This window comes from Drosophila montana, unplaced genomic scaffold (genome assembly GCF_035044405.1).
Source record: "Drosophila montana isolate Dmon_TW-CO22-7 unplaced genomic scaffold, ASM3504440v1 contig_2084_1, whole genome shotgun sequence".
NCBI classification, from domain to species: domain Eukaryota; kingdom Metazoa; phylum Arthropoda; class Insecta; order Diptera; family Drosophilidae; genus Drosophila; species Drosophila montana.
This window is the reverse complement of record NW_026996994.1, coordinates 168,618-185,410: the sequence shown is the minus strand read 5'-3', so window position 1 is coordinate 185,410 and position 16,793 is coordinate 168,618. Positions and strand designations below refer to the sequence as shown.

Here is a 16,793-nt window from a genome sequence, read left to right as displayed (position 1 = left end):
CTTACGCAATTACCATACAGGGCCAAAGGCATCAGTCGGACAGTTACAACTTTAGTTCATTGTTCGCTCTTGTGTGCACTGTGTTAGATATCGTCCAGATCTGCTTCGTCAAGTCATGGGTTCCCTGCCATCTGAGCATTTGTCCACAGACACACCATTTCGCCACGCTGCAGTCCACTTTTGCAGTCGTGCACTTTTGCGGTCCAGGGTACACCTATCTTTGAATATGTGGCAAATGTCCCACAAAATTATAGATCGCCATATTTGTCTGCATGACAGCAAAGGCAGTTCACATCGAAATCCTGCTAGATCTTTCATCGAACAAGCTTTTGGAATCGTTGAAACGCATGGTTGCTCGTCGTGGACCAGTATGTCACATATTTTGTGACAACGCCACAATCGGAGCATCCGTCAAGCTTCTCGAGTCGAAGAAGTACATGTTCAACCCTAATACTCAGGATGCCTTCCGATCATATTGTTCTTCTAAAGAATTACTTTTTTTTATTCCACCTTGGGCTCCACACTTTGGTGGTCTTTGGGAGGCAGCTGTCAAGAGCGCAAAGGGTCTGCTGGTGCGTAGCCTCGCTAACCCCCGGTTCACATATGAGGAGATGAACACCACAGTCGGTGCACCATGCGCATTGCCTGAGCGTGATCTTATCACCAGCAACATCTCCAACTTAGAGCATTACGATTAGATCACGGCTGTCAAACACCTATTTTGGCATCGTTGGTCTGCGGAATATGTGAACGAGCTTAGAGCTGGGACAAAGTGGACTTCGGCTTCTCCAAATCTAACAGCTGGCTCTATGGTCATCATACACGAGGACAACGCACCGCCCTTGCATTGGAAATTAGGTCGTGTTGAGTTGCAAGGGGTGGCAGGTGGTCGGATGAGAGCTTATACTCTTCCCGAACCGATAGATCGTTGCTGTTATATATAAAGAAATCTATACACGAAGGAGTACTTTGTCCGTTGTACGGAAAGTGGGTGGATCTCCCTGTAGCCAGGACCTCGGCTGAGCAGCTATTGAGCGCTTCATGCAGCGCAATGCCTCTTCTTTCTGTAGTTTCCTCACAGCCTATGTTTTGCGTAAGGCTGCCTTTAACAATGAAATTATGACCAAGCTGATCAAAACGGGATCAAATCCAATTCGTCTCTACTAGAGGTTTGTTGGTAAATACGCTGCAGCTACAGCGATTCCGTCAAAAAGGGGTCTCTACCCCAATGGCAACCATATTTGTTGCTGGAGGCAATTGGATGCAGTTGGTAGTGTACCAAGCACCACATATTGCCAATGAATGTTACGGCCTGGCCGACTATTGGTTCTGTGTGTGTCGGTAGAGACTTTGAACTCGTAGGCATCTCTACCAACTGCCTGGTCTAGGTTCCTGGTCTGTTCCATCGCCACGATGTTGTTGACTCCAGGAACTGTTATGGCCCTGGGCTTGAGGACCTTCTTCGCAGCAGGTTGGACAGGAGTTAGCTGCGCTTTTTCGGCAGTTTCCATCTCGTTGTATTCGATAAAAAAGGCGTCCTCCTGCGGCGCAATGGAAGCATATCTGTTGCTCATTGTTGAGGAGGCAATAGGAGCAGTGGATTTTTCACCAGCATTGCTGGCTTTCGGTTTTTTTTACAGGTACCTTCCTTTTTTTTACGGCTTCGGTCAACAACGTAGTCCCTCGCTGTTTTGTTAAGGCAACCTTTTGCCAACTGACCAGCAGTTGAAAGGCTGGTTGTTACCGTCGGTCCTTAGAGGGTGATGAGCACGGTTTTTAATTACATAAGAGCTGCAAATCGCAGCTGCCAGGGAGGAGCTCTTAGCTCTATATATAGTGACCGGGGTGGGCTGCAACTGGTCAACAACTAGAATTAAATCTCGTTTGTCAACATTTGAAGTAACTCTACTGTTCTGCGTAATAACTCACATTGCCTACCATCCGGATTCGGAAATCAACACGTCAGATAAGATGCGGATGAAACTTTCAACAGGTCTGATCGGATTGGCCTTCTTCTCGGTACAGAGGCATTTTTTGTATGCCTGGCTGTTGGACAGATCAAGCTCGGAGACAATTTGCCAGTCCTTCAGAAATCGTTGCATGGATGGGTTGTGTCTGGCTAGTATCGTCATCAGTCGGCCAAGCAGTCATCAACGTTCTTGCTTACTATAAAGCAGTCAATTGACAAGAATCTTCAACTTCTTTAGAACAGTAATGCTATACAAATCTCTTCAAAGTCAATCAATCCGGAACATATCAGCTCTGTGAAGATATGTATTCAAGGACAACAATGATAGACAACGGCAGGATTATGGTGCGTCTACCTTTCAAGGGAGATCCAACGTGCCGTGGTAAATCAAGCGATATTGCACGTCGTCGATTTTTATCCCTCGAGACGCGCCTTAGTCAATCCGAATCCGAGATTAAGTAAGCCACACTTTTACATACCTAACCATTGTGTTTAAAAACCCCACCCCAGCATCCCAGCCCAACGTTGCAAGAAGATCTGTTTAAACTTCTCCTTCGTTTTCGATTGGTACGAAAATGTATAGACAAGTTTTAGTCAGCCCAGAAGATCGGAAATATCAATATGTATTTTGGAGAGCATCACCTGATGCTGATTTGCAGACCTTTGAGCTAAATACGGTGACATATCGAACGGCCCTATACTTAGCAGTGAACGAATTTCCCAGTGGCGCATCAATTGTGAAATCATCGTTTTATGTTGATGATCTGCTTTACGCAGCAAACCAGCTCATCGAGGTGCAGAACATCAAACACAAGGTCACCGAGATACTTCGCCGAGGACTATTCCCATTGGTTAAGGGGCACTAAAAATGCTGTCACAATAGCCCTTGGCGTAGCTTGCGATCAACATCGTGATGTGCTACTATTTGAATTTAAGCCCAAACAATTTTATTCAACAGCCACAAAGAAGACTATTCTCTCGACTGCATTTTCTCTGTTCGATCCATTAGGAATGCTGGCACCAATCATAATCATCTCGAAAATCATCATACAGGAGCTATGGCTGCTAAAAGTCGCCTGGGATGAATCTGTTCCACAATTGCTTCATCAAGCGTGGATAAAATGCCTAACGTCTCTCAAAGTATTATCGTCGATTGCAGTACCCCGCTTTTGCTTGCAAGCTGACATACAACTGCACTCATCCTGTGAAGCGTCAATACATGCTTACGGCTGGCTGCATCAATATTCTATCACATTGTCGACACTTGTTGGAAACAGAGTATCCATTATACAAGATCAAACAGATGATGGAAAGTGGAGACATGTACCGTCAAAATTGAAATTTGCTGACATCGTGTCACGTGGATGTCCAGCTCATGATCTCCAGCAATCAATTTGGTTTACAGGACTTGCGTTTCTGCGTGGTTCCCAGAAGAAATTCTTCACGCGTTGCACTGGATCATCCAACAACGCTATTTCAAGGCAGATTTGCAAATGCTTAAAAAGCAATTTGAAATTTCTCAGCCCCTTCGTAGACGACTTTTCTGAATTCGAGCTTATTAAGGTTGGCTGCCGACTCGAACATGTTGATATCCCCTCTCGACAGAGGCACCCCCTGCTCATCCCAAGGAAGCACAATTTGACCACAGCTATGTTCAGCATCTACACTTACGCAATTACTATACAGGGCCAAAGGCATCAGTCGGACAGTTGCAACTTTAATTTATTGTTCGCTCTTGTGTGCACTGTGTTAGATATCGTCCAGTTCTGCTTCGTCAAGTCATGGGTTCCCTTCCATTTGAACACTTGTCTACAGACACACCATTCTTTGAATATGTGGCAAATGTCCCACAAAATCATATATTGTCATATTTGTCTGCATGACAGCAAAGGCAGTTCACATCGAAATTCTGCTAGATCTTTCATCGAACAAGCTTTTGGAATCGTTGAAACGCATGATTGCTCGTCGTGGACCAGTATCTCACATATTTTGTGACAACGCCACAATCGGAGCATCCGTCAAGCTTCTTGAGTCGAAGAAGTACATGTTCAACCCTAATACTCAGGATGCCATCCGATCATATTGTTCTTCTAAAGAATAACTTTTTTTTAATCCACCTTGGGCTCCACACTTTGGTGGTCTTTGGGAGGCAGCTGTCAAGAGCGCAAAGGGTCTGCTGGTGCGTAGCCTCGCCAACCCCCGGTTCACATATGAGGAGATGAACACCACAGTCGTTGCACCATGCGCATTGCCTGAGCGTGATCTTATCACCAGCAACATCTCCAACTTAGAGCATTACGATTAGATCACGGCTGTCAAACACCTATTTTGGCATCGTTGGTCTGCGGAATATGTGAACGAGCTTAGAGCTAGGACAAAGTGGACTTCGGCTTCTCCAAATCTAACAGCTGGCTCTATGGCCATCATACACGAGGACAACGCACCGCCCTTGCATTGGAAATTAGGTCGTGTTGAGTCCGTTGTGAGTGGAAAGGATAACCGTGTTCCTATCTCTTGAAAGATAGTTCTTTCAAGGCGGCCGGGAAGCTTTGTTATATACCTCATAAACTCAATCAGATGTTTCAATAACAATGTACTAAGCAGATTTTGTTAAGATTATGCTAAGTATCGTCTACATAAGCAAACACATGTACGAAGTTTCGCTCTTTTTCGAACTCTGTTAATTACTCAAAACCTTTAATTTAAAGTTATGCCACTTCGTGTCGCTCAGCAACTTATTAAACCTTAATTAAAACTTCTTCTTAAATTCTTAAAAGAGCCGAGAAACGCGTTTGATCCAATACAAGTCTTTGGAATATCTGAAAGATATTCCGGGGAATGTCTCTACTATCCTGAGTAGGACAAAAGCTAGTATCGGAAGCTTGCAGTGAAATGCGTTGACTACGTCAGTTATGACTTAGTCTTGTAGTATCTGCCATTAGGGCTGTCTACCAGTGAATCGGACGACAAGTCATAGTTAGTCTAACTAACTGAGGGTAATTGTGTTTCCTCAAGAGGACTTGGTTCCCGACACAAGTGAATCGGAGCCATTTGTAAAGTATTCAAATTTTTGCGAGACAGGGCGTCAGGCGAACTCATGAATACATTTTTTTATTAACTAATTAAATAATAAAGATAGCCTTCAACGATAGGTGAGTCGTGTGCTGGCTTGTATGTGTTAGGTACATTTGTACTGGCGCAGCGTTGGCAGTCGCGGCATGTACTTGGTCCAACAGGGTTTGAGCTACAGTGTCGGCATCCTCGGCTGTCAGGATCTAAGTGTTTAAATTAATCATGCTATTTAGATCAGCTTTCTTGGGGTCCTTTGAGGAGACGTAGAGACCGTTGCAAGGGGTGGCAGGTGGTCGGAAGAGAGCTTATACTCTTCCCGAACCGATAGATCGTTGCTGTTATATATAACGAAATCTATACACGAAGGAGTACTTTGTCCGTTGTACGGAAAGTGGGTGGATCTCCCTGTAGCCAGGACCTCGGCTGAGCAGCTATTGAGCGCTTCATGCAGCGCAATGCCTCTTCTTTCTGTGGTTTCCTCACAGCCTATGTTTTGCGTAAAGCTGTCTTTAACAATGAATTTATGACCAAGCTGATCAAAACGGGATCAAATCCAATTCGTCTCTACTAGAGGTTTGTTGGTAAATACGCTGCAGCTACAGCGATTCCGTCAAAAAGGGGTCTCTACCCCAATGGCAACCATATTTGTTGCTGGAGGCAATTGGATGCAGTTGGTAGTGTACCAAGCACCACATATTGCCAATGAATGTTACGGCCTGGCCGACTATTGGTTCTGTGTGTGTCGGTAGAGACTTTGAACTCGTAGGCATCTCTACCAACTGCCTGGTCTAGGTTCCTGGTCTGTTCCATCGCCACGATGTTGTTGACTCCAGGAACTGTTATGGCCCTGGGCTTGAGGACCTTCTTCGCAGCAGGTTGGACAGGAGTTAGCTGCGCTTTTTCGGCAGTTTCCATCTCGTTGTATTCGATAAAAAAGGCGTCCTCCTGCGGCGCAATGGAAGCATATCTGTTGCTAATTGTTGAGGAGGCAATAGGAGCAGTGGATTTTTCACCAGCATTGCTGGCTTTCGGTTTTTTTTACAGGTACCTTCCTTTTTTTTACGGCTTCGGTCAACAACGTAGTCCCTCGCTGTTTTGTTAAGGCAACCTTTAGCCAACTGACCAGCAGTTGAAAGGCTGGTTGTTACCGTCGGTCCTTAGAGGACGATGAGCACGGTTTTTAATTACATAAGAGCTGCAACTCGCAGCTGCCAGGGAGGAGATCTGAGCGCCATATGTTACGACCGGGGTGGGCTGCAAGGCCTCATTGGTGGTTTTGGGCGTGTCCCAATGGGCTCCATTGAGCGCATCGTGTAGCTGTGGAGGCGGAGGTCCTACATCCGCTACAACTAGAAGTTGTTGTTGAGCTTACATCGGAAATGCGTTGATGCTGATTTTCTAAAAAATGTGTCGGCAGTCTATAACGCAACTACGACGTGACTACTTCCATAGTTTTTTAGTTACATGTTTGTTGTGGCTGGCTATTTGACGAGTAGGCCGAATTCTGGGTTTTCGCCCTTGCAAATAATATTATTTGGATTTTTGTCGGTCGTTCAGACATCATTCTTGGAGCCGTTGGTTCCCGGGCTTATGAATTTTTTCCTCATTGTATTTGGCATAATTCGAACACATATCGGCCGTTGCCCATTTGTGCCACCTACTGAAGGGTCAAGAACGTTTGTTAATTTTTTGGTTGGACTGGGAAGAGTGACTTTTTGAGTGAGAAGAAGAATGTTTACAGATCTTCCCTTCTATATTTTTCATTTAAAACTGCTTCCGCATCGTATGACATGTGGGTCGTATTTGTAAATAGCGTAAACTTTTTTTCGATTTCGTCCTTATATTTGGGCCCGCGACTACTTGGAAAGAGGATTCTTCGTTCTGCTAGACGGGAGCAACGTGTTGCCTTAACAATGGACAACCACAGTCGGCAATAACGGTAAAGTGCGCGTGGCGGAGATACGCACTTCTACCATAATCTTCAATCGGTCAAAACTGAAGATGGCCGTGCTATTAATAGTTTAAGCCCTTAGGCCTTCAACGGGGCCGGAATGTTGGATCAATTTAAATTATAATATAAATAAATAAACTATGTACGAAGACCACCTATGTTAAATTGCGGAGTGCTGTAGTGTTACCCACTCGCACACACGTAGATGTACATTAGCACTTAGTTTATCTAAAAATCACTCGTTGCTCGTCGATAGCTTTTGTCGATAGCTCTGATAAGCGACAAAATATCTTCTCCTATGGTCATTTTGGGTAGATAGTTGGTTTTGAGCTCAGACACAACGAATGAGAAAAAAACATAAGTTTTCACTTGTTTTCACTAAATTAGCCAGTACGAAAAATCACAAGCTGCGTACAAACAACTAATTGACAGTGTTGGATTTTGAATGTTTCATAAACAACTGATAAAGATCTCGCTGTATCTTTATTATTACACGTTGAGAAATGCATGAAAAGGACATTGTCAAAAATTCGAATGCTCGTCAGGCGTCACAAATGGTGTGATTTTGGTCGAACCTATTACATATATATGAAAAGTTTTCGATTTTATGATTTCAATTTATTATTAAACCACTGGTTGAGAATCTTCTATAACCATGTCGTTTTCCAAGCATTTATTACATGAGAATACAATATTTCCATGATTTTTCGTTTCTGACATATCAATTAGAGTTTGTCACTTACTTTATATGCTGGTATTTTTATTTTTTTGCTTGCTAACACTTGTCATTTCTGCAAGTACAGTTGAAATAGCTACTTCCTCGACGCTTATAATTGCCACTTACCAACTTTTGGTCAATCACTGCCATGAAGTGCTCTTCATGCATTTGCTCAGCGAATTAACTTTATTCGACTTTTTATAAATTATATAATATTAGCGGGCACACTTCATGAGGTCAGATATACGCCCATGAAGACCAGGATAAACTTAGACAGTGTTCACGGTTAATAGCTTTTACAAACCAAGATAATGATAAGATAAGTCTCTGAACATGCCATAGCATAGAAGCTATAAGAGACGGAGAGTGTGCACGCACGCGGAAGATTTAATAATTTTTGTAAATATAAGGCTTTAGTTTTTGCAGATTGGTGAGGAGATTTTTAGTGCTTGTATTATGAAGATATCTTGAAAATCAGCTAATTTGTCCAAAAACTCAATATTTGACTGACTCTACCGATAGAGCATATGATATGGTAGTCCGATGTTTATAAGACTTGGCTCATATATAAGGAACATAGTGAAACTAATAACTTCTGGACTTAAGGTCAAGAAATCTTAAAAATAAAAAAAAAATAACTAGGCTGGCTATGTGAAACATTGTTTTATTTTTACTTTAATTTCCGTAAGTAAAGCTTCAGGTTAAAAATGGGTTTTAATTAGTGTTTAAATTGTTATTTTGTTAGTTTAATAGAGGAAAACCTTCAGTCCTTTGCTACATACTAAACATCAAATAAGACTGAATACAGCTACAGTACTTTAACGAAAGGACAAGACGGCAGTTAATCAGCGTGGACTACAAAATACCGGTAACGCAGAATGCTATAAATTATATACATCTCATTAGGTTTATACGTCAAAAGTTTGAGCTAAAATTAGATAAAATGAATAAAGCATTATATTTATCGATTACACAGCTTATATAAACTCATCCAAACTCATAAGATTTTATGTGATTTTACAAGATGTGTTTTATTAGGATTCATTTCTTAATGAATGAATCTATTTGTTTTATGAGTTTCAAAGCTGGAAACCTATTATATGTTATAATAAATTCCATTATATCTAATACTTATTTAGAGCCATTGGACGATGTCGTCGAACAGTTCCCTCCCAAAATATACATCGATTTGTTTGCGTCCCGTTCACTTCCATAAATTTTTCCAGCTTTTTTAGCCATGGATCCTAAAAGATCTTGTGACATTTTGTGGGCCGATCTCAATGACAACGCCCATTCTTTTAAACCAATTTCATCCTTTAAAAAAGCACTTTAGTTATATGAATTAATTTATTAACAAAAACCAACTTACTGAATTTGTCAAAATAATTCTGCCATCACGACTGCCGTCATTAACACGAATTTGAATACATTGTTCATTTTTATAGTGTACAAAATCAGATGAAACATCTTCAACTTGGTCCAAAAATATAAGTTCTGGTTTGTTATTTCCACTGTCTGAATACAGTTCCAAGCTACAACAAATAATATGTAAATAAAATGAATTAGTATTAATAACTTGTATTATTCTAAGTGTAAACGGCATACTAGACATATTGTATTGAAATGTCTGCCCATGAGACAACTAATAAAATTAAATCCCCTTAAATCTTACATCCGAAAATTAATTTTTCAATTGAGAAAGAAGTATATCGTATAGAATTCATAGAACTAGAATTTTTTACTTTTACCTTCTTCTGTTCACCTTTAAATTGAGAAGAAGTAGTTTTTAAAGGAAGGGCCATGAGCTTTGGCGAATATTGAAATACAGGACCGGTTACGGAACGAGATATTGATTGGACAAGGGAGACGTGGATTTCAAAATTGAATTTAAAACTAAAGACAATCGATTCTTGCAGTTATAGTCGGTGGACCCGACTACTGTGTCCGCGCTGAGCTTAGGCCTCGTGCGGTGTATAATAACGGGCAGCTCCAACAAAGTTGATGTCCGACATGTCAGCATTATGGACCAAGTGCTCGAACTGGAGTTCGTTGGTATCCACTACCCAGTTAAACTACGGAGTGTTATTTGTTAACTATTCCCCCCTTTGAATCATGGGCGTCCTCGATCCACCACTTCTGTAGAAGAGAGAGGCTCAATACTAGATCGTGTCCGGTAATGTTCACAAGCGTCTGCAGGGAATTCGCTCATGACATTGTCGCTGTTAACGAACATGATGCCATTTAGCAACACTTTCTGGTCGAATGTGAAAAAGAGAGAACCCGCAGCAGCTACCTCTGAATCATCGTCGACGCTTATCTTAGCGGGCAGTTGTTGATGTCTTCGAGAATCGCAATGGGTTCCAGGTGGACTGGACTGGACTGATATTGGCAGTGTGCGACGCTTCGCGCATGTAAGCCACGAACACAGGTGTGGCGTGTCAGAGTATTGCGTGACTGCTAGAGTATTGCCTTTATCATATTCCGCCAAGATACTGAGTCAGATTTGCCAGACTGGGTGATCATATTATACGGGGAATATTTGAATTTTTTTGCAATTGATCTTAACTCTGAGGTATTCAATAATAAAATCTTAAAATAAGGTACATCCATTAAGTTAAGGGATATCTGTAAGTTGCTCATTTAGACGAAACTTGAAATCATCATCAGAATTATGGTGTTAGTCATACAGTTTTCCAATTCTGTGTTAGCACCTGCCTGTGATTTGACTCTATAAATTGTTATTCGAACCGCTAACTTTTTCAGAATCGGAGGCATCAGCAGTGCCTGTTACGGTCTTTAACGCTGGGTCCAAAAAGTCTAACAAACTTCGATGACTTAGCGCCATTCTGTTGTGCAGTTACAACGCGGACAACAAGCTTCTCTCTGATATCTATGCCTAATAGCTTTCGCATGTGAGACTGTGGAAACAAGTCTGAAATTCCCATTATTTCACCCACTAAATATATAAAATCGGAGATATAAGTTAAGTACCTTACGAATCATGTTGGCTCCGAAATAGTACGTCGCCATCCACTATTAGAATGTTATCGGAGTGTGACTAGTCGGTAATCCGAGCATTAGTCACTGAGATAAATAGAAGTTACACGAGTATAAGCCTGGAATATTAGAAATGAATTGCTAGCTGCTTAAATTATAAAATTAATCTAATGTCACGTCTGGTATTTATCTGGACCATGACCCCCTAAATAAGACTTTTGTCCCTAATTCTGCCTCGACTACCCTTTTCTGTGTTGCCCGGCTTTCTCTTATTTTTTCCTGATAGCCTGGTTCGGATAGCCTGTATGTACTTTAATTTTGCTAACTGAAATAATGTGAACACATGGAATTTTAACATACTACTTTCAAAGAGCACAGTATGATGCAATGGCGCTTTATTCTAATTTGAAGCTTTGCAGTCACCATAATTTGCAGATCAATTGTCGTTGCTTCCCGTGTTTTTTCGGGATTTACGTTAGTTGTCGCAGTGTAGGGAAATTAAAAATTTGCTCACCGGCAACATTACTTGAACGGAGCGATTATTTTTGCGTACGGGTTGGATTTTCTGTAATGCACTCAAAAACAAGTAAGAGGTTCTAGTTGGGAGCTCCCGACTAGGGGATACCCTGAACCCTCTTCTTCCAACACCAAATGCAGCTCGTGCTTCGCGTTCGTTTGCTTTAGTAGTAGTGCAGAAATTCTTGGAATTTGCGCTAGCTCCTGCTAACACGTGCGCAGCAACAACACATAACTTTTATGTTTCTTAACCGATATTAATAAAAATTTTCGCATACTATTGTGCCATAGAATACTTGTGTATTCTCAAAAACTCAATTGCATTTAAATTAAGGCAATACAAGTTGCATTATTAACTTGATTTATAGCTTTGTGGTGGTAGCGGGGTGGTAGTGATAGACATAAAATGAAAGATACTTGATATACACATACACTTCTAAAAGCAACATATCAAGTTTGGTTACTCTAGCTCTTATTATTTACCCAATTTGCTCAAAAAACAGGATATCGATATCAATTTTTATCGATTCCTTGGAAACGGTGTAAGTTATTGATTATCGGAAACAAACTCGTGTTACGCATGGACTAGGAGGTCCTACAGCTAAAATTTCAGTCTCAAGCTCTTAAAGGTTCTGAGATCCTTGCGTTCTTATATACGCACGGACGGACAGACGGACGGACATGGCTAGATCGACTCGGCTGTTGATGCTGATCAAGAATATATATATAAATACTTTATGGGGTCGGAGATGCTTCCTTCTGCCTGTAACATACATTTGCACAAATATATTATACCATGTTTACCCATTTTCAATGGGTTCAGGGTATAAAAACACAGGATTCAACAAACAACTTAACTACAAAACGGACATTGAAAATTGCGATCACTTGTACAGACACCCATTGAACGGTCAAACTGTTTCAAAATCCAGTTCAAAAAGCGCGGACATAGAAACAATGTACGTTAAATGTTTAATTAGTTGCTTAATTTTAATTTATTTTAATGTTAATTTTTACAATCTGCCGAATTTTCTACAAATTTAGACAGCTGCCGATGGTATTTCCAAAATCACATTTCACACCGTCGAAGGATATTCCGAAAATTTTTCTTATAAGTTCGGATATCGGCCGCGTTTATACATACGGAGGGACAGAGGGACATGGCTAGACTGACTCGACTATGTGACTATGACATGGAGTCGGCCAATTTAACCATTTTCAATGGAAACAGGTTATAATAAATTTGAGGCCGATCGGTATATAAAATGTTACCAATTTTTTGACAAATTTCCTGTTGCGGGTTGACTTTCTAAAATCGATAAAACACGTATAAATTACGTTTTTTTGAAGAGTTACAGAAGGGTCGGAGTACAGTTCAGGCGTGGAATTTCCAAATTGAGTGAAACACCTATCAAAAGAATGTGAACAACGATCATGGAAAATAGTATTTGTAGCCTTCTAATTATTACGGTATAGACTGAGCGTTGATCACCAATAAGCAGAGGTCGCAAATAACAGTCAACACTTATTTTCAATGCGGTCTGCATTCAAAAAAAAAAACAGAAAAATACGAAGCAGATTCGGTTTCGCTCTCCATCGAACACTTTATTTCGTTGCGCTTGTGTACTCTGTTCGTGCTTTTGGTTAAGCTTTGTCTAACAGTAATATCCTAGCAAGACACATTAGGTAGGTTGCACAGAAAATGTGTGTCTGCCAAAGAGCAAAACGAAAAAAGTGGAAGCGAAAAGTGTCTTTTCTTGTTTTTGTCATGTGACGATATCAATGAAACCTAGAGCGAGAGAGAGAAAGGAAAAGAGGGCACGACATAATACAGTTATGCATGTAGGCACGTTATTTTATATAGTGGCATATTCGCACGTATGCACAGTTATAGTGACAAATATAAGAAGGCATCATAATTGCAGCTGCGAATCTGCAAGCGCTTATCGCTTGCAAAACCATAAATACAGTTAAGCAAAGCAATAAAACATTATTCAGATAATTGCAGCTGCATCCATACAGATAAGCAAAGCAATTAACAACTTAATAAATAGATAGATAGAAATAAATTGTGGATCCTGATGCAATAGCTAAGTTATTAATTCTTGTGTCCCGTTTACTGTTATCCGCTAAAACAACCAACGCGAAGGCAACCCAAGCGACGGTCAATATCGCGTCAAGTTTTTATTAAACCTCGACAGTGACGTGTACACCAAAATTCGCATATTGCCAAAGCCGCGGATTGTGCAAAAAACTTGAAAAACAATTCAAGAAGACGCGATAGAATTCGAAGAGAAAATAATTCCAGAAACTATCTGTGCAAACCAATCAAACATTTTAAACTATAAGTTAACAAATTAAGTGAATACAATAAAAATATAATCAACAACTAAAAGAAACTGAACCTAAAATAAGAGAAGCTGAAGTGAAACAACAAAAACTAAGAGATAAGAAAAATTAAAAATAAAACCAAGTTATAATGGAAGGCAACGCAAAAACACCCCTGACCGATGCCAACATGGCACAAGTGATTAACCAACTTAAAAACGTTGAGAAGTTCACTGGAGATAAGAACGCTTTGTACACGTTCATCAACCGGATCGACTACATTTTGGCCCTCTACACCACCAACGATGCAAGGCAGAGGTTAATTCTTTTTGGAATTGTGGAACGCTGCATCAGCAGTGAAGTGATGTTATCCCTTGGCGTAAGCAACTTGATGACCTGGACGGATCTTCGGAAGCAACTAATACTGAACTACAAGACGCAAACTAAGAACCACATCCTACTGGAGGAATTCAGGAGCACCCCGTTTAAAGGCAACTTGCGAGCTTTTCTGGAAGAAGCAGAACACCGTAGGCAGACACTAATGAGTAAGCTAGAACTAGAAAATAACATTGACGAAAAAACATTGTATGCGCGACTAATCAAAACTAGCATTGACGACCTTATTCAAAAATTACCCACAAACATTTGCATTCGAATTATAAATTGCGAAACTCCCGATTTAAGATCTCTAATTAATATTTTGCAAGAAAAAAATATTTATAACGAACCCTGACTTAATCCAACCCCAAATAAAGTAAAACAAGAAAAATATTTGAAGCCATTGTATCAACCAAACCCACATATTCAAAGATTCCCCACTTTTCTTCAACCAAATCAACCCTATGTCCCATATCGACCCTATCAACCTTACATTCAACAACCATATCATCAACTATCACCCAACTATACTAACAACAACACTTTTAAACCTAATAATTATTCACCTCAACCAATGCAACAAATACTTAGTCCAATCAGACCAACCTACTTTACACCCAGACCAAACTTCCGACAAACCCAATTCGACAACAATCGTTTCGGACAAGTAACCCCACAACAAAACTCTTTCAATAACTCTGGCGTAGCCAACCAACCGACTAAACGAGTTAGACCTTCAGAAAGTGGACAGAGTAAGATGAGTATTGACGATGAAGCTAGAAATCAGGAAGAGCTAAACTATCATGATTACATGCAACAAGAATACTATAATCAATGCACTGCTTATCCTGAATATTATCCACAATATTATCAAGCAGAAAGTTACCCACAAAGCCCAGACTTTACATACACACAATCAGCCGAACACGAGACAGAACAACCAAATGAAATAGATATCGAGCAAGCCGAAAATTTGCAGCTTCCAGCCTTGGAAACCAACAGTACATAGTAATCACTTATAAAGGCAAAAATCTGAAATGTTTAATAGATACAGGATCTACTGTAAATATGATGACATCAAATGTTTTCAATTTACAAGTTCATGACACCGACTGTTTCATTCAAACCAGCAACGGACCTTTAACTATCACAAAGAAAGGTAACGTCCTTTCTAATAACCTATTCAAGGGTAATAATGAATTTCTTCTACACCAATTCTCCTCAGAATATGATCTATTAATTGGTAGAAAAATGCTTTCAGAAGCACAAGCCGTTATAGATTATAAAACCCAAACTGTTACTTTATACAATAGAAGGTATAAACTAACCAACGATATTCCAATCACAAATCAGAGCCAGTTCTTAGCCCAACCAAATCCTGAAACTAATCAACAGTTTAAAAATCCAATTAGAGAAATTTCTGATAACCAAGAATCTGCAAACTCAAGCCCATACCGATTAGATCATTTAAATGAAGAAGAAAGAATCAATTTAATCAGTTTGCTGAAACAATATCAACACATACAATATAAAGAAGGCGACCAACTTAGTTTCAGTAATCAAGAAAAACACATTATAAATACTACCCACAATTCAGCCTTACATACAAAACCATACAGTTATCCACAAGCATATGAACAGGAAGATGAACATCAAATTCAAGACATGCTTAATCAAGGTATCATAAGGCCTAGCAATTCTCCTTATTGTAGTCCTATATGGATCGTACCGAAAAAGCAAGATGCTTCAGGTAAACAAAAATTCAGAATCATAATTTACTACAGGAAATTAAATGAAGTAACCATAAGCGATAGGCACCCAATACCAAATATGGACGAGATTTTAGGAAAACTAGGTAGATGCAATTATTTCACTACAATTGACCTTGCAAAAGGATTTCACCAACTTGAAATGCATCCAGATTCCATTCAAAAAACAGCTTTCTCTACTAAACATGGCCACTATGAATATCTTCATATGCCATTTGGATAAAAAATGCACCCGCAACCTATCAACGTTGCATGAACAATGTTTTACGACCGTTACTAAATAAACATTGTCTGGTATATCTTGATGATATAATTGTATTCTCAACATCCTTAGAAGAACATTTGCAATCACTTCAATTAGTTTTCGAGAAGCTTTCTGAAGCAAATCTCAAATTACAACTTGATAAATGCGAGTTTCTAAAACAAGAAACTTCATTCCTAGGACATGTCATAACTAAGGATGGAATAAAACCCAATCCTGATAAAATGAGAGCAATTCAGAAATATCCAATTCCCACAAAAACCAAAGAAATAAAAGGTTTTCTTGGATTAACCGGTTACTACAGAAAGTTCATTCCAAATTTTGCAGACATAGCCAAACCAATGACAGCAGTACTTAGAAAAGACTCAAAAATCGACATTAAAAATCCTGAATACATTAGAGGTTTTGAAAAATTAAAACAACTAATGTCTAATGACCCAATTCTAAAAATTCCAGACTTTAAAAGTAAATTCATTTTAACCACTGACGCAAGTAATGTAGCTCTTGGAGCAGTACTCTCTCAAGACGGACATCCCATTAGTTTTATTAGCAGAACTCTCAATGACCACGAAACTAACTACAGTGCCATAGAAAAAGAGCTTTTAGCCATTGTATGGGCAACAAAAACGTTTAGACATTACCTACTAGGACGACATTTCGAAATCAATAGTGACCATCAACCATTATGTTGGCTGTACAAAATGAAAGAACCAAATTCAAAATTTACCCGATGGAGAGTTAAATTATCTGAATATGACTTTGACATAAAACATATAAAAGGAAAAGAAAACCACATAGCTGACGCTCTATCACGAGTAAAAATGGAACAGACT

General features: G+C 39.8%; 2 protein-coding genes across 2 annotated transcripts in view; one reads left to right on the top strand and one right to left on the bottom strand.

Moving 5' to 3' along the window:
* The first annotated feature begins 272 nt into the window (after nucleotides 1-272).
* On the top strand, nucleotides 273-698 carry LOC135426866 (uncharacterized). The gene has a single exon (XM_064680194.1). The coding sequence runs from the start codon at nucleotides 273-275 to the stop codon at nucleotides 696-698; it is 426 nt and encodes a 141-aa protein (XP_064536264.1).
* An 8,017-nt stretch (nucleotides 699-8,715) lies between these two features.
* The window catches only part of LOC135426864 (G protein-coupled receptor kinase 1), an 87,387-nt gene continuing 79,309 nt past the window's right edge, over nucleotides 8,716-16,793 (bottom strand). Inside the window, exons 14-15 of the mRNA XM_064680191.1 lie at nucleotides 9,080-9,242; nucleotides 8,716-9,024 (exon numbers count right to left, since the gene is read on the bottom strand). Coding sequence (XP_064536261.1) covers nucleotides 8,842-9,024; nucleotides 9,080-9,242 — 346 coding nt within the window. The 3' untranslated portion in view covers nucleotides 8,716-8,841. The remainder of the gene's footprint in view (nucleotides 9,025-9,079; nucleotides 9,243-16,793) is intronic.

Coding starts and splice junctions, on each gene's coding strand:
- LOC135426866 (XM_064680194.1), top strand. CDS start 273: ATGACAGCAAAGGCAGTTCACATCGAAATCCTGCTAGATCTTTCATCG.